Source organism: Equus asinus, unplaced genomic scaffold, assembly GCF_041296235.1.
Source record: "Equus asinus isolate D_3611 breed Donkey unplaced genomic scaffold, EquAss-T2T_v2 contig_307, whole genome shotgun sequence".
Lineage (NCBI taxonomy): Eukaryota > Metazoa > Chordata > Mammalia > Perissodactyla > Equidae > Equus > Equus asinus.
The window spans coordinates 466,231-493,162 of record NW_027224969.1 but is presented as its reverse complement, the minus strand read 5'-3'; the positions used below and the strand labels follow the sequence as shown (position 1 = coordinate 493,162).

The following is a 26,932-nucleotide window of genomic DNA, read 5'->3' as shown; positions in this document are numbered from 1 at the left end:
ACCTTTGAGTCCTGAGAAGAGCAATTGCAATCAATGGACTTAATGTCTTAAATGGCTTTTATTATCATCATTGGTGGTATATAGAAAAAGGTTAATAAAGCCTCTTTCACAGCTGGAACTTACAAATTAATCCTGTTCAGCAGCATTCTCTCTCTGTGCTCACTAATCAGCTCATGCAGCTGGTGGCTGACGGTCATCTCTTCCTAATTAGAGGAGCACGTGCTGCAGAGCCATCATTCTGAATGAGAGCCATGGTGTTTACTCTGTTTCCCTCACCCTTCCTGCTTCATTCACCGTTAAGCAACCCGTGACAATGACACAGGTTGTCACACAGAGTATGAGGAGATGGAATCACAACATTTGGAGGTAGATTGCTTGGATTTGAGTCTAGGCCTTCAACTAGCTGTGTGACCTCAGGCACGTTACCTAATCTCTCTGAGCCTCGGATTCTCCATCTGTAAACAGTCGTTCCAGTTGCTTCCTAAGTTCTGATGATTAAATGAGATAATACATGGAAAAGCACTACGCAAATATCTTTTTACATTTTTAATTGTTGAAAATTTCAAACCTATTCTAAGGTTGAGAGAAGACAGTTGTACCCTCATGTGCCCATCACCCAGCTTCAACAATCATCCATTCACGGTCAGTGATGTTCATCTATACTCCAACCAGTACTCTCTCTTGCCCCCAAAGGAATCTTATACAGCAAGTTCCAGATGTCATATCATCCCCATGCTTACATATTTTAGTGTGTATCTCTAAAAGGTAAAGTCTCTTTTTTAAAAGCCTAACTATAAAGCCATTATGCTACTTAAAAATTTTAACACATACCTAGTCAGTGGCCATTTCCCAGTTGTCTCATAAAATCTTTTTAGAATTATTTTGTTTGACTCAGGATTTAAATAAGGTCTACACATAGCATTTGACTGACCTGTCTCTTTAGTCTGATCTATAACTGCACTGTTCAACATGGCAGCTACTAGCCACATGTATCCATTTAAATTTAAACACAAATTAATTCAAATTAAATAAAATTAAAAATTCAGTTCCTCCATTGCAACAGCCACATTTCAAGTGCCAAATAGTCGCATGGATAGTGCAGATACGGAACATTTCCACGATTGCACAAAGTGTTATAGGACAGTGCTGATCTACAAGTCTCTCTTCCCTCTCTGTTTCATCCATTTTGATTGTCAAAAAAAACCCAAGTCATTTATGTCATGGAATTTCCCACATTCTGGAGTTTTCTGATTGAATCCCCATGGTGCCATTTAACATGTTCCTTGGCCCTCTGTATATAATTGATGGTTACAGCTAGAGGCTGAAAAGCTGTTTGTCTGTTTCATGAGCTCAAGTCCTACCATGTGACCTTAAGCAGGTAACTTGACCCCTCTAAACGTCCATTCCCTCACATATAAAACAGGAATAGTAACAGTACCTACACCATTGGGTTGTTATGAATGTTAAAGGAGATAATCTGAAGTGCTTGGCCTGGTGCATGGCTCATGGCATGGATTAAGTATACATTAGTTATTATTTGCATTATTATACTTGTTATTAGGCACTGACTCTCAAATCTTAGTCCATGCATTGGCTGTGTCAAAATCCTCCACAGACATAAACAAAAGCTTTCCAGAGATTCTAATTCAGCGGGCTGTAATGCAGTCTCATTATATTTGTTAAAATAAATCTATCAAATCTTTGTCTAGGATTTACTTTTATTAATTGATTTGCATTCAAGTGATTAGGATGATTACAATAATTATCCAGTGAACTCTTAGAATTTTACTAAGATTCCTCTCTTTGGGTATGCTTGGAAAATCTGTCCCTAAATCAATATTGCAAAGTATATACAAAATATTCACCACAGCACCTTTACAATTAAATATTCATTCCATTTTTATTATTATAGCTTAGCCTAGAGAATTAAGTAAACATGTGTTACTTCACTCCTACACACCGTTTAAACGCAGCTAACAGGCTTTCTGAATAAACCAGCCCGCCCCCGGCGGTATCAGGAGTTAGGTTCCGCATATGCTTTCGCCAGGCTGCAGCCGCCTGAGGGGACTCGCCCGGGGCCCCGCCCTCAGAGCTCACACCCGCCTTGCGCTCGCGCCCCAGGGGCCGCCCCCCGACACTCCAGTGCGACTCTGCGTGCACAGGCCAGAGGCTCAGAACCAGCGCCGGGCTGCCCTGCTCGGCCTCCTGGGCGCAGCGGCGTTTGCCCGTGCACGTGCCCTCGCATCGCGCGCTCCGGGGCCGGGCTCCGGGCGGTTCTCGCCGCTGCAGTTCCACCGGGACTTCCGCGCTTCGGCGGCCTGTCTGACGAGCCGCCGCGCCCAGAGAGGTTCAGGTTGGAGCGACACTTCCCAGAGGGCAGCGGTCACGCCAGATCTTTGGCTTCCATTCCGTTTTCGCGCGCTTCTCCCACTTTGCAAGGTGAGTTGAGCTCATTTGTGGATGTGTTAGCACAGGATGCGGGAATCCTGTGAAGCGAGTCAATTCGGAGCCCGACGTGAACCAGGTGGGGTGGCGGCAGAAGCGCTCACAGGGTGGAGGCCCATAGTAAGGACGCCAGTCCTCAGGGGACTCTCGGGCATGAACGGCAGAGGACGGTGTGTGTCTGTGGGGACAGACGGGCAGCGTGTGGCGGGGTGTGTGTGAGAGACGCGAGTGAGTGGTGGGATGCGCCTCCGTGCCGTGGGTGTGGCTGCGAGGCTGTGACAGGTGCGTGGCTGTGCTGGGGTGACGGGGATTTGGTTGCATGTCCTTTACCTGTGCAGGTGTGATGGCTGTGGCTCTGTGGCGTCACTGTCTGGTGGCTCTGGGCTGCCTGGCGCTTCCTCCTCTTCTCTCCTCACAGCCACTTGGCTGCAAGAGGGAAGTAGGACATTGAGCCCTAAAGGAAGATTTCCAGCCAGGGGGCACCGAGGTTAGTTTGGGAAAGCCTGGGGAGTTCTCTACTTGGGAGCTCTGAGGGGCAGCTACTGTCTCAGAGCCTCGGGGTTCCCAGAGCTCGGACCCCAGGAACGTGCTGTAAACCTATACCCGTAGTCCAGGCTCTGTCGTCTTTTCCATCTGTTTATGTGTATGAGCAGGGCGGGTGTGGACCTGGAGAGTGTCGTGTAAGAGAGTCATTCTGTGCCCCAAGAACAGCCTGGTGCCTGGTGACTTCCTCCTCAGTCCTGCCATCCCCCAAAGAAGAACCTTGGGGAGGGGAAAGAATTGTTTTCATGCAAAAATCAACATTGAGGATAGTTGTTTCTTTCTTTCATAAATTCACTGATTTTAAATTATTGATATAAGAAAAATTTAACAAAACTTTGCAATAATATCTGATTTTTAGTTGTCTTCCCAAAAAGATTTCCAAATACTGATTGAAATACAAGAAAATAAGGAATCGTTTTATTTACCCACATGCCTTTTGTTGCTGCTTCAGGGCACTGAGAGTCTTACTGATGTTCTCACTTTATGAGACGCTTGATCACATCAGCTTCTTTGCGCAGGTTGTGATTCACAAATGTCTCTTTGTTTCTGCTGCATTTCGGCGGGAGGGAAATTTCCTCCTCCTCTTTTCTAGAAACTCTTGATGTATGAATTAAAAATGCATTCTCAAGCAAAAGATCTAATTTTGCCCATTATTTTTGTGAGCATTATCAGAGCAGGGCTGATAAGCACAATTTTACTCTAGGAAGGAGAATCGTTTCTTTTATAATACCCAATTAGGGGACATGCAATGTTCTTCAATAAAAATAGCTAACATATTTATATTTATATGGGATTACAACATATTACTAAGTTTTAATGTAGATCATATTTCTCCAACATATTCATGCTAAGTAAGTGATCTTCGTACTCTTGCCTTTACTGATGAAAAACCCAAGACACTAAAATGTCATGAACTCTAAGAGCAGTTACATTTAGAAAATCTGAGAACAGAATCTATGTCTTAAGTTTCAACTGGATACCATTCCCCGGTTATGAGTGTGTACTTTACACTGGGACCAGTATCATCCTGATTAATAATCCTGTACATGCCATCACACAGCAGAACCAAATTAATTAACCTGTTCCCTGTTAGATTTTTGTGTTTCTAGTTTTTGGCTGTCAAAAACTCTGTATTGAAGATACTCGTACATGCATTTCTTTATCTCAATATTTTCTTAAGAAATGTCTAGAACTAGAATTTGGGGTAAAATAATCAGATTTTTAGTAAATGCTTATCATATGCCAGACCATGCCATCTTAGTATTTGGGGTGATAAAAAGACTCAAATGACACTGTTGATACTCTTATGTTCCTTCTGGTAGGTAAAGTAAACCCTGAATAGGAATAGATGCATTGAAGGCCACTAGGGAGATTCAGATAATGTGACTTGGTGTTTGATAAGGCAGTGATGTCATTCTGACTGCAGCCACCACTGTCGGGTTGCGATCAAACTATGATGACCTATGAGAGCACCATGATGGTAAGGAATTTATGTTGTAAATTTTTACCTTACTTTTTCAGTTGAGATATATACATGATCATAAAATTCCCCCCCCCTTTTTTTTTTTTGGTGAGGTAGTTTGGCCCTGTGCTAACACCTGTGGCTAATCTTCCTCTTTTTGCTTGAGGAAGAGTGGCCCCGAGCTAACATCTGTGCCCGTCTTCCTCTGTTGTGTATGTGGGGTGCCACCACAGCATGGCATGATGAGTGGTGTAGGTCCATGCCTGGGACCCAAACCTGTGAACCCGGGCCACCAAAGCAAAATGTGCTGAACTTGACCACTACGCCACTGGGCCAGCCCCAAATTCACCTTGTAAAAATGTACTCAAATGAAAACTTTTTACTATATTCACAAGGTTGTACAAATCAGTACCACTATCTAATTCCAAAATATTTGATCACCTTAGTAAGAAACCCTGTCCTTGTCAGCTGTCACTTCCTATCCCTCGTCCTCCCATACTCTGGAAACCACTAACACGTCGTCTGTCTCCATGGATTTGCTGAGTCTTGAAATTCAGTCTACATGGAATCATGCAGTATGTGTCCTTTTATGTCTAGCTCCTTTCACTTAGCCTGAGGTTTTCAAAGTTCGTCCATGTGGTAGATAAGCACATCATTCTTTTACTTTATTTTGGAAAGTATACACGGCATTACATTTGCTATTTTAACCACTTTTCAGTGTACAGTTCTGTGACAGTAAGTACATTCACACTGTTGTACAACCATCAGCACCACCCACTTCCAGGACTTTTTCATCTTCGACTGAAACTCTGTCCCATTAAACACTAACTCCCCATTCCCCTCTCCTCCCAGTCCTGGCAACCACTGTTCTCCTTTCTGTGTCTATGAATTTGACTTCTCTAGGACCCTCATAGTAGAGCAATCGTGCAAAATTTATACTTTCGTGACTAGCTCATTTTACTTAGTGCAGTGTCCTCAAGGTCATCCATGAGGAGTCGGTATCAAAATAGCCTTATTTTTCTGGCTGCGTAATATTCCCTTATATCCATAAATGGCATTTTCTTCATCCATCTGTTGATGGACATTTGTATTGCTTCCACTTTTTGGCTGTGACAAATGTGAACATTTGTGTACTAGTTTTTGTGTGAATGCATATTTCCATTCTCTTCAGTATATACCTAAGGGCAGAAGTGCTGGGTCACATGGTAACTCCTACTTTACATTTTTTATTCTGATGATGATGGTTGCTGAGTGAGACTGATGGGATAAGATAATTGAGCAGCTTTCTGGAGGACGTGGCTAACAGGATGGGAACGGGTTCCATGAAGAGAACTTGCAAAAGGATGTAGCCCCGAGACCAGCAACAATACATATTAGCTATACTCAGGGACTTCAGCCATCTGTCTAGACAGTAATCCAGCAATGAGCATGCCTAGAAACCTGAGAGGAGATTGTGTCACTGGTAACTGAAGGAAACAAAAACCATTTAATAAAACAACCCAAATTTAGTACATTTCCCCAAGACCAACTAAACTCTGTTTAGAAGAATGAACTTTCCACATTTTGGAAAACAGCTTCCACTTAACACACAACAAATCTTCACATGCATAGATATTTTAACAAATGAACATTCAATCAGCAAGTTAAGATATACTCAACAAACAAAATCCCCCATCAGGGGCAAAAGATAAGCACTGTCAACATGTAAATGTAAAACTTTCTAGATTTTTTCTGTCTATTGAAGTCTGATGATTTTTCAGTCGTTTGATATTGAGATACACATATGTTCTTCAAATGGTATCATATTGTACCTATAGTTTTATAACCTGATTTTTCTACTGACAGTGTTTCCGGAATGCTTTCCATGTTCACGATATTTTTCCTGACTTCACGTTTATTACGTGGATATGTTGTAATGTGTTTAATCACAGTCAGTTTTTCTGGAATTGGAATACTGAATATTTCCTGACCAGTTCTATGTCTTTTCTAACCTCTTCAACCTCACCTGACCCCAAGGCCATGAGGTTAGGTGTGCCTGGATGGCGTGGCTCCTTTTCAGTCCTGGAAGGTGTGAATGGAGGGAGGAGGACCTGTTCAGGGCTGGGCTGAGCAGCCTAGTCTCAGGGGCAGAGCAGCTTCCCCAAAGTGGAGGTCTGGCCAGAAAACTGTCTGCTGAAGTGTTTGGGTTTCCTGGGCATTAGGGGAAGAGTTTGGGTTTATCTACAGTCCTTCTAATTTTTTCATATTGTTATGTTTGTACAGTTAGAGGTATTATGCAAAATGGAATGGAGGAGCCAAATGTTACTTCCTCTCATGGTAACCCTAAATTATGCTTGCTCTCATGGTCTCTTTTTCCTTTCCCAGCTCTGGATTCTCTTTGTTCTTTCCCAGTAGAGGAATCCCAAGGAGGACTGATCCGTTTTGGCAGGTGCACAACCATGGTATGTGTAAGTTAGTGTTTCCTTCTCATTGAAATAGTGGGACGTAAATGTTTTCATTAATTGTTCTGAAGCTTCCTACCCAAAAGAACCCCATGTTATTATGTGCTTCCCAGTTCCTCCCATTCCAGTGAACTGAACAATGGTTCCAAATAACCTAGTCCTCCTTATGTGGCCGAGTCTCTTCTAGCCAGTGTTTATGTATTCACTGACCAGATTATTCTCTCCTATATGTTCAACTTAGTAATATTAAGAGCTATAATGGAGGAATGAAGAAATTAAGTCCTGTCAAGAAATGATTTGAGCTTCCCGTGTCAGGACTGTAGTTGCATGAGAGATGGAGATCCCATTTGGCCAAGCAGGGAAAGACTCTGACATTCTCACAGACGTGAGTTTTCTAGATACACGTGATAAAGCCCAGCAATGAACGATCTCTGGAGGCTGAGATCCAATGCTCTGTGAGGTTTTTGGAATTGAATAGCAATATGATTTAAGACTTGAAAATATATGGATCATGGTCCTTGGTAAGGGATTCCTGAATGATAAATATGACTATTTTATTGCTGACTAGGATGCGATGAATTTTAATGACTTTGATATAATTCTGGATCATCCTACATTAGTATCCTCTAACTCATGAACCACAGAAGTACTAAGTCGGATTGCTAGTGGCCATAAGAGAGAGTAAAATCATGTCTTAAATTAACAGAGAGCAAGAGCAGAAAAGACCTTAGATATGTTGTCCAACTTAATGTATAAAATCATAATCATCTAAACATGATTAATTCTATTATACCATAAGTTAGAGTGCTATGCAGCCATTCAAAATATTTTTCAAAATAATGAAACTACATATGATAGAATTTAACAAAGAATTTGAGTATTTAAGATATTCTTTTGTTTCTTTTTAAATGCTGTTTTTCTATCTGTTATGACAAACTCTAAGTTTCAATTGGAGAATTTTATCCTTTTACATTTAATATAATTATTGACAGTTAGATTTAGGTCATCCATTTTACTATATGTTTTCTTTTTTTCCGTTTGGCTTTTGTTCCCCTTTCTCTTTTTTTCTTCTTTGGGGTTAATAATATTTATTTAAAATTCCATTTTAACTTGCTTTTTCTATATGTGCCTATTTTTAGTGGTCAGTGTCTGTATTTAAATATATATATATGTATATATATATGTATTTATATATATATATAATTATTTTATTGGATCATATTGGCTTTCAACCTTGTATACATTTCAAGTGTCTATCATTATATTTCGGTTTCTCTTTAGACTGCATTGTGTTCATCACCAATAATTCAGTTTTTATCCATCACCATACATATGTGGCTTTACCATTTCATCCTCCCTCATCCCTTTTTCCTCTGGTAACCACTAATCTATTCTCATTTATGTGTTTGCTTATATTCCACATAGGAGTGAAATCATACAGTATTTCTTTCTCTGTCTGACTTATTTTGCTCAAGATCCATCCATGTTGTCTCACATGGGAGGAGTTTGTCTGTTTTTATGGGTGATTAGTATTCCATTGTATATATATACAACACCTTCTTATCCATTTGTCTCTTGATGGGCACCTAGGTTGCTTCCACATCTTGCCTATTGTGAATAATGCTGTGGTGAGCATACGGGTGCATATATCTTTTTGAATTAGTGATTTCATGTTCTTTTGATAAATACCCAGTAGCAGAATGGCTGGATCATACAGTATTTCCGTTTTTAAGTTTTTGAGAAATTTGCATACTGTTTTCCATAGTGGTCACACCGGTTTGCATTCCCACCACCAGTTTATGAGCATTCCCTTTACTCCACATCCTCTCCAACGTTTGTTATTTTTTGTCTTGGTAATTATAGCCATTTGACTGGTCTGAGGTGATATCTCATTGTCGTTTTGATTTGCATTTCCCTGATGATTAGTGATGTCGAACATCTTTTCGTGTGCCTGTTGGCCATCTGGATATCGTCTTTGAAAAATGTCTGTTCGTATCCTCTGCCCATTTTTTTATTGGATTATTCTTTTTTCTTGTTAATGAGTTGTATGAGCTCTTTATATATTTTGGAAAGTAACGCCTTGTCAGATGTATGATTTGCAAATGTTTTCTTCCCATTGGTAGGTTGTCTTTTCGTTTTGCTGATGGTTTCCTTTGCATTGCAGAAGCTCTTTAGTCTGATGTAATCCCATTTCTTTATTTTGTCTTTTGATTCCCTTGCCTGTAGAGACATGGTATTCAGAAAGATACTACTAAGACCTACATCAAATCTGTACTGCCTATATGTTCTTCTAAGAGTTTTATGGTTTCAGGTCTTACGTTCAAGTCTTTAATCAATTTAGAGTTAATTTTTGTGTATCATGTGAGACAATGGTCTACATTCATTCTTTTGCATGTGGCTGTCCAATTTTCCCAACACTATTAATTGAAGAGATTTTCCTTTCTTCATTGTGTGTTCTTGCCTCCTTTGTTGAAGATTAGCTGTCCCTTGATGTGTGGTTTTACTTCTGGGCTTTCAATTCTGTTCCATTGATCTGTATATCCGGGTTTTTTATGCCAGTACCATGCTGTTTTGACTACTACAGCTTTGTAGTATATTTTGAGTTCAGGGAGCATGATACATCCAAATATTGTTTCTTTTTTCCCCCCTCAGAATTGCTTTGGCTATTCAGTGTCATTTGTTTTTCCATATAAATTTTAAGATTCTTTTTTCTCTTTTCATGAAGAATGTCATTGGTATTCCATTCGGGTTTGCATTAAGTCTGTAGGTTGATCTGTAGATCAATCTGTAGATTGATTTAGGTAATATGGACATTTTAACTGTGTTTATTCTTCCAATGCGTGGGAATGGAATATCTTTCCATTTCTTTGTCTTCTTTGAGTTATTTCATTAATGTCATAGTTTTTGGAGTATATGGCATTCACCTCCTTGGTTAAATTTATTCCAAGTATTTTATTCTTTTTTGTTGCAGTTGTAAATGGGATTATAGTCTTGACTTCTCTTTCTGGTGGTCCATTACTAGTGTATAGGAATGCAACTGATTTTGTGTGTGTGAGGAAGACTGGCCTTGAGATAACGTATTTTGCCAATCTTCCTCTTTTATTTTCTCCCCAAAGCCCCAGTACATAGTTGTATATCCTAGTTGTAAATAGTTCTAGTTCTTCTATTTGGGATGCCACCACAGCATGGCCTGATGAGCGGTGTGTAGGTCCACGCCCAGGATCCCAACTGGCAAACTGCAGGCCCCCGTTATGGAGTGAAACGCAAATGATTTTTGAATGTTGATTTTGTACTCTGCAGCTTTACTGTATTCGTTGATTATTTCTAATAGTTTTTTGTTGGATTCTTTACAGTTTTCTGTATATAGAATCATGTCAACCACAAATAGTGACAGTTTTAATTCTTCCTTTCCTTTTTGGATACCTATTATTTCTTTTTCTTGCCTTACTTGTTTGGCTAAAATTCCCAGTACTATGTTGAAGAAGAGTGGCAAGAGTGGGCACCCTTGTCTTGTTCCTGTTCTCAGAGGAATGGCTTTCACTTTTTGACCATTGTGTGTGATGTTGGCGGTGGGTTGGTCATATATGGCCTTTGTAATGTTGAGGTACTTTCCCTCTATACCCATTTTATTGAGAGTTTTTATCATAAATGGATATTGGAAATTGTCAGATGTTTTCTCTCCATCTATTGATATGATCATGTGATTTTCATTCTTCATTTTGTTAATGTGGTACATCACATTGATGGATATGCTAATGTTGAACCATTTCAGCACCCCTACAGTAAATCCCACCTGATTGTGGTCTATGATCCAATTAATGTATTGTTGTATTCAATTTCCTAATATTTTGTTGAGTACTTTTGCGTCTATGTTCATCACTGATATTGGCCTGTAATTTTCCTTTTTTGTGTCATCCTTGTCTGGTTTTCATATCAGGATAATGTTTGCCTCAGAAAATGAATGCAGAAGTGTCCCATCCTCCCAATTTTTCAGAATAGTTTGAGAAGCATAGGAATTAAATCTTCTTTGAATGTTTGTTAGAATTCACCAGAGAAGCTGTATGGTCCTGGACTTTTTCTTTGGGAGGCTTTTGATAACAGTTTCAATCTCTGCTTGTGATTGGTGTATTCAGATTCTTTATTTCTTCATGATTCAGTTTTCAGAGGTCATATGGTTCTAAGAATTTATCCATTTCTTCCAGGCTATTCAGTCTGTTGACATATAGTGTTTCATAGTATTCTTCTGTAATCCAATGTGTTTCTGCAGTGTCCATTGTAGTTACTGCTCTGTAATTTCTGATTGTATTTATTCGAGTCTTCTCTCTTTTTTTCTGAATCTGGCTGAGATATTGTCAATTTTGTTTATCTTCTCAGAGAACCACTTCTTAGTTTCATTGATCCTTTCTATTGTTTTTCTACTTCCTGTTTCATTTATTTCTGCTCTGATTTCATTATTTCCTTCCTTTTCCTGATGTTGGGCTTTGTTTATTCTTTTTCTAGGTCTTCCAGGTATAGTGAGGCTGGTCTATTTGAGACCCCCCTGGCTTTCTGTTGGCTCCCATAGGCTTGGATGCTGCTGCCCCATCATGACCGGTGATGCTTGTCCTGGGTTGTCTGAAGGTGCTCACTGCACTGCTGCCAGGGGTGCTGGGTTCACAGGTGTCACTATCCCTGCCAGGGACCTGGAGAACTATATGTATCTCCTGCTGCTGCTGAGCTGGTGTTGGGGGGTGCCACCAGTGGGGGCTAGGTCACCAGATCTGCTGTGTTTCCTGAAGCCTCTGGTCACAGGTTCCACCTGCCACTGCTGGGGCAAAGGGGCTATTTCTTCTGCCCCCACCCCGTTTGCTCACAGTTGTGTGGGCCAGGCCACCTCCACTGTGCCAGCAGTCACACAGGCCAGGCTGGGCTGTCCTCACCACTTGTGCAAGCCACTGTGTGAGGATCCACAACCTGGATTGCTGCCACTCAGGGAGGGTGGTGGGGGCTTCTCCCCTAGTTCCACTGCTTACTGGGGGTTGAGTCCACCCACCTTCAGATGTATAGACGCATGGATCTCTTAGGCATCCTCTAGTGCTGTATAGGAAATCCTCTCTTGGTCAGTGCATGTCCATTTGGCTGTAACTTAGAGGGGAGTGACAAGGGGGAAAATTCCACCATGAGGCTGATGTCACTCATGTTGTCTCACCTTTTTTGAACTTTCCAAAAAACCAGTTTAAAAAAAATTATTGTGGTCTAACTAGTTTATAACATTGTGAAATTTCAGTTGTACATCAGTATTTATCAAACACCATATCGATATGCCACCTCACCCCTTGTACCCACTCTCCTGCTGCCACAGTAACCACTAAATTGTTCTCTTTGTCCATAAGTTTGTTTATATTCCACATATGAGTGAAATCATATGTTCTTTTCTCTCTCTGTGTGGCTTATTTCTCTCAACATGATGCCCTCAAGTTCCACCAATGTGGTTGTGAATGGGACGATTATGTGCTTTTTATGGTGGAGTAGTATTCCATTGTATATATATACCACATCATCTTTATCCAATCATCAGTCGTTGGGCACTTGGGTTGCTTCCACATCTTGGCTATTGTGAATAATGCTGCAATGAACTTAGAGGTGCATACATCTCTTATTGTTGATTTCAAGATCTTTGGATAAATACCCAGTAGTGGGATAGCCTGGTCATATGGTAATTCTATTTTTAACCTTTTGAGAAATCTCCATACTGTTTTCCAAAGTGGCTGCACAAGTTTGCGTTCCCACCACCAGTAGATGAGGGTTCCCTTTTCTGCACAACCTTTCCAACATTTGTTATTTTTTTGTCTTGGTGATTGTAACTGTTCTAACAGGCATACGATGATATCTAACTGTAGCATTGATTTGTATCTCCCTCATGATTAGTGATGTTTAGCACCTTTTCATCTGCCTATTGACCATCTGTATATCTTCTTTGGAAAAATGTCTCTTCATATCCTCTGCCCACTTATTGATTGGGTCATTTATTCTTTCATAGTTCAGTTGCGTGAGCTCTTTATATATTGCAGAGATTAATCCCTTATCATATATATGATTTGCAAATATTTTCTCTCAGTTCCTGAGTTGTTTTCTCATTTAGATCTTGGTTTCTTCTGCCTTCCAGAAGCTCTTTAGTCTGAGGAAGTCCCGCTTGTTTATTGTTTCTTTTGTTTCCCTTGTCTGAGTGGACACTATGTTTGTAAAGATCCTTTTAAGGCTGATGACAAAGAGTGTACTGCCTATATTTTCTTCCAGAAGTTTTATAGTTTCTGGTCTTACATTCAAGTCTTTGATTCATTTTGGGTCTATTTTTGTCTATGGAGAAGGATAATGGTCTACTTTCATTATTTTAGATTTGGCTCTTTAGTTTTCTCAGCACCACTTATTGAAGTGGCTTTCCTTACTCCATTCTATGTTCTTGGTTCCTTTATTATTTATTTATTTATTTGTTTTTGAGGAAAATTAGCCCTGAGCTAATGTCTGCTGCCAATTCTCCTCTTTTTGCTGAGGAAGGCTGGCCCTGAGCTAACGTCTGTGCCCATCCTGCTCTACTTTATATGTGGGATGCCTACCACAGCATGGCTTGCCAAGTGGTGCCATGTGCACACCCAGGATCCAAACTGGCCAACCCTGGGCCACCAAAGAGGAATGTGCAAACTTAGCCACAGCACCACCAGGCCAGCCCCTCTTGCTTCCTTTATTGAGGATTAGCTGTCCATGTATGTGTGGTTTTATTTCAGGGCTTTCAGTTCTGTTTCACTGACCTGTGTGCCTGTTTTTGTACTGGTACCATGCTGTTCTGATTACTACAGTTTTGTAATATGTTTTGAAATCCGGGATTTCGATGCCATCAGTTTTCTTGTTTCTCAGGACTGCTTTGGCTATTCTGGGTTTTTTGTTGCCCCATACGAATTTTAAGATTCTTTGTTCTATTTCTGTGAAGATTGTCATTGGGATTCTGATTGTGATTGCATTGAATCTGTGGATTGCTTTAGGTAGTATGGCCATTTTAACTATGTTTATTTTTCCAATCCGTGTACATGGACTATCTTTCCATTTCTTTATGTCATTATCGATTTCTTTCAGTAATGTCCTATAGTTTTCCTTGTATAGGTTTTACACATCTTTGGTTAAATTTATTCCTAGATATTTTAATCTTTTTGTTGAAATTGTAAATTGGGTTGTATTCTTGAGTTCTTGCTCTATTAGTTCATTATTAGAGTAGAGAAATGCCACTGATTTTTGTACGTTGACTTTGTATGCTACAACTTTGCTGTAGTTGTTGATTATTTCTAAGAGTTTTCCAATGGATTCTTTAGAGTTTTCTATACATTTTATGTATAGAAATCATGTCGTCTGCAAAGAGTGAAAGTTTCACTTCTTCAGTGCCTATTTGGATTCTTTTTATTTCTTTTTCCTGCCTAATTGCTCTGGCCAAAACCTCTGGTACTATGTTGAATAAGAGTGGAGAGAGTGGGCATCCTTGTCTTGTTCCTGTTATCAGTGGGATGGCTTTCAGTTTCCCCCACTGAGTATGATGTTGGCTGTGGGTTTGTCATATATGACCTTTATTGTGTGGGGATATTTTCCTTCTATACCCATTTGATTGAGAATTTTTATCATGAATGGATGCTGGATCTTGTCAAATGCTTTCTCTGCTTCTACAGAGATGATCATGTGGTTTTTCTTCCTCCTTTTGTGTTTATATGTTATATCACATTTACTGATTTGTGGATGTTGAAACATCCCTGTGTCCCTGGTATGAATACTACTTAATCATGGTGTATGATCTTTTTAATGTATTACTGTATTCAGTTTGCCAATATTTTGTTGAGGATTTTTGCATCTATGTTCATCAGCGATATTGACCTGTAATTTTCCTTCTTTGTATTGTTCTTGTCTGGTGGTGGGATCAGGGTGATGTTAGCCTCATAGAATGTGTTAGGGGAATTTCCATCTTCCTCAACTTTTTGGAATAGTTTGAGAAGAATAGGTAATAAACTGTCTTTGAATGTTTGGCAGGATTCTCCTGAGAAGCCGTCTGGTCCTGGACTTTTATTTTTGGAGAGGTTTTTGATTACTGTTTCAATCTCTTTACTTGTGATTGGTCTATTCAGATTCTCTGTTTATTCTTGATTCGGTTTTGGGAGGTTGTAAGAGTCTAAGAATTTATCCATTTCTTCTAGGTTGTCCAGTGTGTTAGCATATAGTTTTTCATAGTATTCTCATAATCTTTTGTATTTCTGTGCTATCCATTGAAATTTCTGCTCTTTCATTTCTAATTTTATTTATTTGAGCCTTCTTTCTTTTTTTCTTAGTCTCACTAAGGGTTTGTCAATTTTGTTCATCCTCTCAAAGAACCAGCTCCTTGTTTCATTGATCCTTTCACAGTCTTTTTTGTTTCTATTTCATTTATTTCTGCACTTAATTTTTATTATTTCCCTGCTTCTCCTGAGCTTGGGCTTTGTTTCTTCTTCTTTTTCTAATTGTGTTAGGTGTAGATTAAGATAGTTTATTTGAGCTTTTTCTTGTTTGTTAACGTGGTGCTGTGTTGCTATAAACTTCCCTCTTAGGACTGCTTTTACTGCATCTCATAAGAGTCAACATGGTGTTTCCATTTTTGTTTGCCTCTGAATATCTTTTGATCTCTTCCTTTATTTTTTTGATGACCCTTTGGTTGTTCAGTAGCATGTTGTCTAGTCTCCACATTTTTGGTTCCTCTCCCAGCTTTTTTCTTGTAGTTGATTTCTAGTTTCACGGCATTATGGTCAGAAACGATAGTAGATATCATTTCAATCTACCTAAATTTATTAAGGTTTGCCTTGTTTCCCAATATTTGCTGTATCCCTGAGAATGTTCTATGCGTTCTTGAGAAGAATGTGTATTCTGCTGTTTTGGGATGGAGGACTCTATATATGTCTACTATGTTCATCTCATCTAGTTTTTCATTTAAGTCCAGTATCTGTTTGTTGGCTTTTTGTCTAGATGATCCATCCACTGATGTAAGTGGAGTATTGTGGTCCCCTACTATTATTGTGTTGTTGGTAATATCTCCTTTTAGCTTTGCTAATAGTTGCTTTATGTACTTTGGTGCTCCTGTTGGGTGCAGACATGTTTATAAGTGTTATGTCTTCTTGGTGGTGAGTCCCCTTTATTATTATACACTGCCCCTTTCTGTCTCTCTTTATCAGTTTTATCTTGAAGTCTACTTTGTCTGATATAAGTATGGCATCACCTGCTTTCTTTGGTTTGCCATCAACTTGAAGTATTGTCTTCTATCTCTTCACTCTGAGCCTATGTTTGTCTCTAGAGCTGAGATATGTTTCCTGGAGGCAGCATATTGTTGGCATTTGTTCTTTAATCCATCTTGCCACTCTGTATCTTTTGATTGGAGAATTCAATCCATTTACATTTAGAGAGACTATTGATATATAGGGCTTAACACTCCCATCTTCTCACACATTTCCTGGTTCTTCTGCATTTCCTTTGTTTCCTTCCTATGTATTTTGGACTACCAATTTGATTAGGTAGTTTTCTCTGTTGTTTTTCTTCTTTTCCTCCTCGTTTATTGTAAAGATGTCTGTTCTGATTATTTGTTATTGGTTACCCTTAAGTTCATATAAACAATCTCATAGTTGAGATAGTCCATTTTCTGACAGCCTCCTACTTCCTTAGACTATACTGATTCCATCCCTTTACTATTTCCCTTCTAAGTTATTTTGTCATATCTTTTTCCAACCTGTGTTGTGCATCTATGGATAAAAAGATGAGGTCATTTTTGTTTTGGTATTTTCTGTTTATATTATCCTTGACGTTAGAATTGTTTACTAACCTTATCTGATAGAGATCTGCCACTTCTTGATTATTGCCTGCCTATCATCTCCTTGCTCAGGGCTTTGTAGCGCCTTTCCTATTTCTTTTTTCAGATATGAGGGCCTGCTTGAGGATTTCTTGTAGGGGGGCACTTGTGGCAATGAACTCCCTTAGCTTTTGTTTATCTGGGAAAGTTTTTCTCTGTCATATCTGAAGGAGATTTTCATTGGATAGAGTATTCTTGGCTGGAAGTTTTGTCATTCAGGATTTTGAATAGATCATTCCACTCTCTTCTAGACTGTCAGGTTTCTGCTGAGAAATCCACTGAAAGCCTGATGGGGTTCCTTTGCAAGTTATTTTCTTCTGCCTTGCTGCCTTAGTATATTTTCTTTTCTTTTTTTTTTTTTTTGAGGAAGACTAGCCCTGAGCTAACTACTGCCAATCCTCCTCTTTTTGCTAAGGAAGACTTGCCCTGAGCTAACATCGGTGACCATCTTCCTCTACTTTATATGTGGGACACCTGCCACAGCATGGCTTGCCACGTGGTGCCAGATCCACATCTTGAATCCGAACCAGTGAAACCTGGGCCGCCAAAATGGAACATGCAAACTTAACCACTGCACCACCGGGCCAGCCCTGGTTGTCTTTTCATTTTGATCCTTGTTCCCTTTTCCTTGCAGAAGCTCTTTAGTCTGATGAAGTCCCAGTTATTTCTTTTTTTCCCTTGCCTGAAGAGACATGGTATTCAAAAAGATCTTTGTAAGACCCATGTCAAAGAGTCTACTGCCTATATTTTGTTCTAACAGTTTTATAGTTTCATGTCTTACCTTCAAGTAGTTGATCCATTTTGAGTTAATTTTTGTTTATGGTGAAAGATAATGGTCTACTTTCATTCTTTTGCATATGGTTGTCCAGTTTTCCCAATGTCATTTATTGAAGAGTCTTTCCTTTCTACATTGTATGTTCTTAGCCCCCTTGTCAAAGATTAGCTGTCTGTAGATGTGTGGTTTTATTTCTGGGCTTTCTCTTCTGTTCCACTGATCTGTGTGCCTGTTTTCTTACCAGTACCATGCTGTTTTGATTACTATATTTTTGTAGTATATTTTGAAGTCAGGGATTGTGATGCCTCCAGCTTTGTTTTTTTTTTTTTTCCTCAGAATTGCTTTAGCTACTTGGGTTCTTTTGTTCCCCCATATGAATTTTAGGATTCTTTGTTCTATTTCCGTGAAGAATGTCATTGGGATTCTGATTGGGATTGCATTGAATCTGTAGCTCACTTTAGGTAGTATGGACATTCTAACTATGTTTATCCTTCCAATCCAAGTTCATGGAATATCTTTCCATTTCTTTATGTCATCATCAATTTCTTCCAGTAATGTCTTATAGTTTTCATTGTATAGGTCTTTTACCTCCTTGATTAAATTTACTGCTAGATATTTTATTCTTTTTGTTGCAATTGTAAATGGGATTGTATTCTTGAATTCTCTTAGTTCATTATTAGAGTATAGAAATGCAACTGATCTTTGTAAGTTGGTTTTGTACCCTGTATCTTTGCTGTAATTTTTTATTATTTCTAATAGACTTCCATCTCTGCTCTATTCTTGATCATTTCCTTCCTTCTGCTTGCTTTTGGTTTTGTTTGCTCCTCTTTTCTACCTTCAATTAGAACAATTAGGTATTTATTTAAAATAATTTTTTCTAATATAGGTGTTAAAGCTATAAATTTTCCTCTGCATCCTCGTTTACTTCTAATCTGTTGTGAGATGTTGTTTTTGTTTCATTCATTCAAATTATTTTTAGTTTCCATTGTGATTTCTTCTTTGACATATGGGCGGTTTAGAAGCATGTAGTTTAATTTCCAAACTTTGAGATTTTTCCCACATTTCTTTCTGTTGCTTTTTAATTCAATTATGTTGTGATAGGAGAACTTTACATTATTTCAGTTCTTTTAAATATATTGAGTCATTTTATAGCCTAGCATATGGTCTCTGCCTCTATTCTACACATGTGATGTCAATCAAATTGGCAGATAAGATTGTTCATATTCATTTTTTAATCTAGTTTTTCTCTCCATTATTGGGAATGCTGTGTGACAGTTAAAAAATTATTGACTCAGCTATAGTTTCATTCATTCTGGCTGCTCTGTAAATACATCTGTGCTCTTTAATCACACACTCATCCTTGGGTTATTTTATGGCAGAGTATCCCCTTGGCTCCTGTGTCACTCAGAGCATCTCCAGTGCCTGGTGCCAGCAGCTCACAGTAATCAGCAGTTTCCATGTGTGTCCTCCATTGCACAGGTTCGCACTTAAGTATCTCTGGTGAGATGCCCCACGGACAGCTTTACGCAGCACACTAGGAGGTGGGCTTCTTGAAGATCCATTACCATGGCTTACTCGCAGAGTCCTTTCAGTAAGTAAAGGCCTTGCCCTCTCCCACAAGGTCTGGATCTCAGTCCTGTCAAGTGGATCTCCCATGGGCTCTCAATCTCAGCCCTGTTTAGTGTTCCTTATATCTGTAGTCTTATACTCTGTAGCGTACTGTTTACTTACTTGCTAATCTCTCATTATTCTAATCCCCTTATGTAAGTATTAATTAATAGTTAGTCATTTATATTAACAGTTTCCTGTTCAAATTACTGTGAGGTTTCTCTTCCTTCATTGGACCCAGACTGAGAATGGCATATTAAAGACCCCAGCTATTGTTGACAATTTGTTTATATCTTCTTTAATTCTGCCAGACTTGCTTCATATATTTTGTTGCTCAGCTGTCAAATATGTTTATGTCTATAATTGTTAAATATTTATGTAAGTTTCCCTTTTCCTCCTTATAAAATATTCCTTTTTGTCTCTAGTGACATTTTTTGCATCAAACAGTATTTTGCCTGATATTGATATAGCCACTCCAGCTATTTTGTTACTATTTGCATGGTGTACTTTACTATGATTTACTTTGAACCTATTTGTCTATTTGAATTTAAAGTTTGTCTCTTGTAAACAGCATACAGTTGTATATTGTTTTGTTTTGAGACTGACAATCTTTGCTTTTTTTTTTTACCCCGAGGACGATTGGCCCTGAGCTAATATCTGTTGCCAATCTTCCTCTTTTTGCTTGAAGAAGATTGTTGCTGAGCTAACATCTGTGCCAATCTTGCTCTGCTTTAGTGGGAATGCTGCTGCAGTGTGGCCTGATGAGAGCTGATAGCTCCCACCTGAGATCAGAACCTGCAAACCTTGGGTGACCGAAGCAGAGCACATGAACTTAACCACTGTGCCACAGAGCTGGCCCCAACCATCTCAGCTTTCAATTGGAGTACTTCATACATTTCAAATTTAATTCAATTATTGATATTGTTAACTTTTTATCTCCCATTTTGCTGTTTCCTATGTCTTATGTGTTTTTGTGCCTTTTTTACTGCTTTTTCATATCAAATATATTTTTTTCTAGAGAAACATTTTACTGGTTGTCTTAATAGCCTGAATTATTTTCTTAGTAGTTACTCAAGGGAAGACAATATACATCTTAACATAATACTCTTCAGATTAATATTTACTTCCAGTAACGTTTAGAAACTGTTTCGATATAGCTCCATTCTTCCCTGTCTTTGTGCAATTTTCATATATTACATATTTATATAGGTCCAATATTACAGTTTTTTCATCGTTTTGTGCAATCATCTTTACAATCAGTTGAAAGAAAGAGAAAAATGCATTTTCAATGTCATCTGGCCTGCATTGTTTCTGAAGAGAAGTCAGCTGTCAGTTGCTTGTGGTTCCCTTGTACATAACGAGTCCTCTTTCTCTTGCTTCTTGCAAGATTTTCTACTTGTCTTTGGCATTCAGTAGCTTGACTATGATGTGTTTATATGTGAATTTCCTTTTGTTTATCCTACTTGAAGTTTGTTGACCTTCTTGGATTTGTAGATTGGTTTTTCCTCATTTGGGGAAATGTGGGGCCATTATTTCTTCAAAGAACTCTTCTGTCCTTTTCTCTACTCTCCTTCAAAGTAACTATTATACTCCTGGAACTTCTGTCGTGTATGCTTGCTATGCTTGATTGTTTTCCCAGCAGGTTGTGACATTCTGTTAATTTTTATTCCTTTTATCTTTGTTTCTTCAGACTGGATAATCTCCATTGACCTATCAGCAGGTTCACAAAATCTTCCTTCTGACAACTCAATTTGCTGTTGAGCTTCTCTTTGGAACTTTTCATTTGAGATATTCAACACTTTATATCTTGAATTTCTATTATGTTTTTAAAAAGTAATCTCTCTTTATTGATTCTCTATTTGATGAGCCATTGTACACATTATTTTAGTTCATCAAATATGGTTTCATTTCGATCTTTGAATATATTTGTAGTAGCTCCTTTTAAGTATTTTTTTCCTGAGTCCACTATCTTCACCTCCCCCAGAAACAGTTTCTGTTGACTTTTCCCCATGTATGGTTCACACTTTCCCATTTCTTTGCAGTTCCCATTTTTTATTGTTGACAACTGGACATGTTAGATAATATATTGCACCAACTCTGGATTTAGATCTACTACTCCCCCAGGAACTGATATTGTTTTTTGTGTACTGACTTGGCTAATTCTGTGATCTGTCTCCTTTGCAACGTGGAGATGCTGATGTCTCCAACCACTTTATTGTTATTTTTTAAATTCTTTTTTTCCTTTAAGCCTGGCTTCACAGCGTCACTTCTGGGTCAGCATAGCTTAGTGGTCAGCCAATGAATGCTCAGATGTTGTCCATAAGCCCCTTGATTAGGTGAGCCTTCTACCCCTTGGCAATGGCTCTGAGTGTTGGTTGGGAAACACATTAAAATCCCTGGCTTTTACCAGACAGAAAAAGACAAACACCATATGATTTCACTCATAAGTGGAAGATAAACTAACACACAAAGAGAACAGTTTAGTGTTACCAGAGGCGAAGGGTGTTGGGGGGTAGGGACAAGGGATGAAGGGGCACATTTATATAGTGACTGACAAACAATAATGTACAACTGACATTTCACAATGATATAAATTATTATGACCTCAATAAAATAAAACAAACAAATCCTTGGCTTTTTACTTTCTGCAGGGCCTTCTCCTGTCACCTCTTTGCATACTCAAGGCCTCATATTCAGCCAGAGATGAACAGATGGCTAGGGTTCTCACAACTTTATGCATAAACCAACCTTCCGGACCACCACGAATATGTCAAATCTTATTAAGAACTTCTCTGGCTTTCTCATTTCCAGAATTGTCTTAACCTCTGGTTAGTCTCATGATATTGCACCCTCAGACCGTCTGTGTTGGCTATCCATCCCCAGTTGTTTGCACTGAGGTTCACATTCCTTTTGCACAACACCTCCAGGCATGGGGTTTTTCCAGACTCCATTCCAACTCATGTCAGTCTCCCAGAGCTCAATGCTGCTGGTTTTCAGAGCTTGTTCAACTCTGGTAAAACAAAGCCAGAGGCAGATGGGAGCATCCCTAGGCTAAAACTCTGGACACTCCCATTGTCCCTTCCTGGAGTTCAGTAGTTTTGCTTGAATAAATGCTTCTTGATTCATTTATGTGTTTGCTCAATTTCCACAGAGTGAAAGTAATTGTTTTAATAACGTTATTCAGTTTCATCGTTGCTTTGTGGGGAAAATTGCCAAGCTCCTCATTACACCATTCTGAGGGTCCCACTCAGTTATCTTTTTACTAATTTAAAAAATAAGAAAGAAATATACTTACACACATTTTTATCATGTCTTGTGTAGATCTAAGTTTTCATCTGATTTTATTTTCTATCTGTCTGGGGGACTTTAACATTTTTATAGTGCAGGTATGCTGTTAAATCAATTCTTTCATTTCTTATGTCTGTGAGAAAATTGGACATACACTAATTTTTACTTTTTTACGAAAATATTTTACTTTACATAGAATTCAAGGAAATATTTTTCTTTTCAGCACTGCAGAAGGAGTTTGCTCAATTGCCTTCTACCTTCTTGTTTCCAAATAGAAATCTGATTTTATTCTTGTTTTTGTTCTTTATATAATGAGTCTCCTTTCTCTGCTGACTTCCTCTTTACTTCATCACTGTTTCAAAATCATGGGTTATGATCAGCCTTGGTTTATATTTCTACATTCCTATGATTACAGTTCACTGAGTTTTAATTTTAGGTCTATAATTTTCATCAATTTTGGAAAATTGTTTACCATATTCTTCAAATAATTTTTCAGTCCCCTCCTCTTTCTTCATTCTTTGGGAGCTTTAATGACAATATTAGTTCACTTAAAGTTGTCTCACAGCTCACTGATAAGTTTACAGTCTTTTCATTCTGTTTCTTTTTGATTAGTATAACTTCAACCTCAATAATCTTTCCTCTGCAGTACCTAATCAGTTGTTAATTTCCCCAATGTAGTTTACATTTCAGGCATTGTAGTTTTCATTTCCATATGTTTAATTTGGGTTTTTAAAAATCTCCCATGACTCTCTTAACATGCTCATATTTTGCTCTACCTTTGTCACCATATGAAACATAGGTATAACTATTTTAATAACCTGTCTACTAATTCTATATCTGAGTCAGTTTTGAATATTGATTTTTCTCCTGATTGTGTATCACATTTTCCTGCTTCTTTGCAGGTGGTATAACTTGGAAAGTGTTTGATCCTTTCAAGGTGCATTTTGAAGCTTTGTTAGGCAAGACCAGAATAGCTTTTAAAAAGTTAAGGGCTTTTTTATGTCATAGGTCTAATTTTTCCTCTCTATTAAGCCAGTCTCCTTTTGCGTACTTTACCCAATATTCCATATATTATGGAGTTTTTCCACTGTGGCTATTGGTTCATTACGTTTGGAGAAATAATAGGGTTCACCTTGACTGTTTATGCAGTCAGGGATCTTAGTCTTGAGCAGTTGACTAATGTCTGAACACTGTCATTTCACACATATTTTTATATTTTTAAGTTGTTTGAGGTGAAAGAGTGCCTGCTATCCTTGTTACTCTATCATAGGGGAGGAAGGGTCTGAAACTATAACTTAACCCATCTCAATCACGTATTTGTAAGAAGGAAATAAAGGAAAGATATTTAGGGGCCTCCATCGCAAGGTCACCAACACCTAGGCCCTGACTGAGAAATATTTGGTTGATAAGCTAGATCCAAAACATTCACTTTTTGTGATTACACTTTGTGTGTGTGTGTCAGGCAAAAACATGGAAACTGCAGGAATTATCTAAAATCGTCCAGTTATCATAATCACAGGGGAAATATGGTAAGAAATGAGAATATGAGTAAGTATAAACATAAAAATGGTAATAACAAAATGTAAGTCAACATTTTTCCAACTTACTATTTTTAAACAATATTTTTGCATATTGTTTCTACTAGACAAGAATTAAGATGCTTTCAAATATCTGACAAAGATTTATGATTTTAACCATATGCTTTACAGTACTCAATTAATTTTGCAAATGATTAAATGTGTGGCAGTATTTAATTAGTTAAATCCATAAAATTCTCTTTATTTATGTAAAATGTAGGTATTCAGAATATTCCTATGTGATAGAAAGTTTTATGATGATAGAAAACTTCTTTATCTGTAAAGTCCGATACACATGGCTAGTGAACACTTTGTTATGGCTAGTACCCGTGAAGGATTCAATTTTTAATTTTATTTAATTTTAATCAATTAAATTTAAATAGCCACAAGTAGCTAGTGGCTATTGTATCTGACAGTGCAAATCTAGAGGGATGTTGATAGTTTAATGAAATGACAATTATTTGACAAATTATAACTTTAGGCATGATACATTAAACAAATAAAACCATTAGTGGATATTTCTCACCCTGCTTTAAAACCTTCACACATTAAAGAATCTGCACTATTGTTAAGTTTGCTGGTAAGTATCGAAACACGGCTAAGTAGCCACATGGCATTTTATACTCTCGTAGACTGGCCCTGAGCTCCAGCATACTATTGGCCAAGAACACATGATACCTGATTTTCACTGAGGGGCTCATTTAGAGATGCTCCTTTTATGTGGGACCCAGCGGTACTACCAGGATGAGAAGTGCTCAAAGGAATTGGGCTGGGGCAGGTACCCAGGTAATCTGTTGGCTTCAAACAAAGTAGAAATGGAAACACTAGTCTGTCAGATGAATTTGGGAAAGTGGTTAACACTCTAATATTAAAATCGCAAGAAAGGAAATGAAATGAAAAAACAGAGCCATATGGGTTTGCAATCAAGTTGAACGTTGATTTTTTTTTTTATTTTTTGGTGAGGAAGATTGGCCCTGAGCTATCATCTGTTGCCAATCTTCCTCTTTCTGCTAGAGGAAGTTTGTTGCTGAGTGAATACCTGTGCCAATCTTCCTCTATTTTGTATGTGGGATGCTCACCACAGCATGCTGTGATGAGCAGTGTATAGGTCCATACCCAGGATCTGAACCTGTGAATTCTGGGCCACAAAAGTGGAGCATGCAAGCTTAACCACCAGGCCTGCACCTCTAACTTTTAATGGACATGTAATGGCGATAACAAAAATTTAAGACTATTAAATTCTTAATTTTGAGTATTAATGTATGAAATCAATATTAATACCAATTTTGAATATTTGTACAAAACTTATGAATAAAATATTCACAAGAAAAACTGAGCAGTTTTTCAAGAGAATAATATGCCATGGCCAAGCATGTTATACTCTGCCTCAAGTGTTATATGTGGTTTTATTCATTGTTATATGCGGTTTTATTGCACGGTCCTCCTCAGCTGTCTGGCTATTCGGTGTCTGGTTATTAAGGAATTCTTAATCCCCTAAATATGCCAGCTACCTTGTCACTAACATATATTTAGGAAGACCAAAGCTGCTCTCTACTTTGTGTCCACTTGGTGAGTGAAAGCCAAGGGGGAGGGAAGAAGCCCAAGGCAGAGAGCCTCGAGCACCACCGCAGTGCATCCCCCTGAGTGACATTCATTCAGGAATTCCTCTACTGCCGTTAACTGAGGATCAGCAGTTTTTTTCATAAAGGGCCAGATAATAAATATTTTTGTAGTTACTCAGCTCTGCTGTTGTAGCTGGAAAGCAGCCATCGACAATATATAAACGAATGGGTGTGGCTGTATTCCAATCAAATTCTCTTACCCCTTGGTTTAAATTAATAGATAAAAAGCTCTCAGAGATCTCCTGAGTTTGTGTCTGCCAGGTGTAAGAATTTTGGAGGGGAAGTGGTGGAAGAATGAATTTTTAAAATTTCTTTAAAAAAGGACTAAATGCATAAAGCAAAAATAATAATGATGCATTGTATGATGTACATTATAGGCAGAAGTGAGCTTATGATGAAAATAATCCAAAGGATAGGCAGGCGAAAGGTAAATATACTGTTGACTTAGTGTGATCAGTTCTCAATATATACAAATATTGAATCAATATGTTGTACACCTGAAACTAATATAATGTGATGTTGCTGACGAAATGAAGAAAGTTGGGGCCCCAAAAAAGAGACGGACACCGGTGTCGACAGTGGAAGAAAAAAAGCCCCGTCTGGCACGGGCTGTTTATATTTATATCCCCCTAGACAAAGCCGGCAACTAGCCAAAGGCGGTGACTCATCATACATGCTTCTATGCAAGCACGCTCACGTGCTTACAATGCTGTGTTTGTTTCCCAGCCCTAGGCTGAATTCCAGGATCTGAGAACACTCCTGTTTGCAGGCAATGTTCTCCCCGGAAGGGCCATAAGAGGAATGGGCAGAACATCCTGTTTGCAAGCCAGCTCAGCCGCAACTCAGCTCCATGAAATGTCCTGTATGCAAGCACATTCATGTTCTTAGGCCAGATCTCCTTCAATGTTATATGTCTATTATATCAAAATTTTAAATAAACGAATCCAAGTGTATACTTTAAATATGTGCTGTGTTCTATATCAATACAGATGTTATTAAAAACATGGTATTATAGTTTTATATAAAGATAGATGTAATATATATGACAGCTGCAATATAGAAGATGGGGCTATAAATTGCAAGGTTCTTACACTTGACGAGTAAGAGCAGAGTTCAATATTAACTCTAAGTAGATTCTGAATAGTTAAGAATATATATTATAATACAGACCGTGACCACTAAAAATGATCACAAAGTATAGCAAAGAAGCAAATTAACATGGAATTTTAAATAAATACTTAATTAACCCAAGAAGACAAAATAGAGCAATATGGGAACAAAAGCCAGATGG

At 38.3% G+C, this 26,932-nt stretch overlaps 1 protein-coding gene across 1 annotated transcript; it reads left to right on the top strand.

Moving 5' to 3' along the window:
- Positions 1–603: 603 nt before the first annotated feature.
- LOC123284664 (uncharacterized) lies at positions 604–26,670 on the top strand. The gene is made up of 4 exons (XM_070503593.1): positions 604–642; positions 1,974–2,439; positions 6,815–6,891; positions 26,374–26,670. Exons 1-4 carry the CDS (start codon positions 604–606, stop codon positions 26,527–26,529), a joined length of 738 nt encoding a protein of 245 aa, XP_070359694.1. The 3' UTR covers positions 26,530–26,670.
- The last annotated feature ends 262 nt before the right edge of the window (positions 26,671–26,932 follow it).

Coding starts and splice junctions, on each gene's coding strand:
- LOC123284664 (XM_070503593.1), top strand. CDS start 604: ATGTGCCCATCACCCAGCTTCAACAATCATCCATTCACG. Junction 2,440..6,814: donor CGCTTCTCCCACTTTGCAAG/GTGAGTTGAGCT, acceptor TTCCTTTCCCAG/CTCTGGATTCTCTTTGTTCT. Junction 6,892..26,373: donor TTGGCAGGTGCACAACCATG/GTATGTGTAAGT, acceptor TCCCAGCCCTAG/GCTGAATTCCAGGATCTGAG.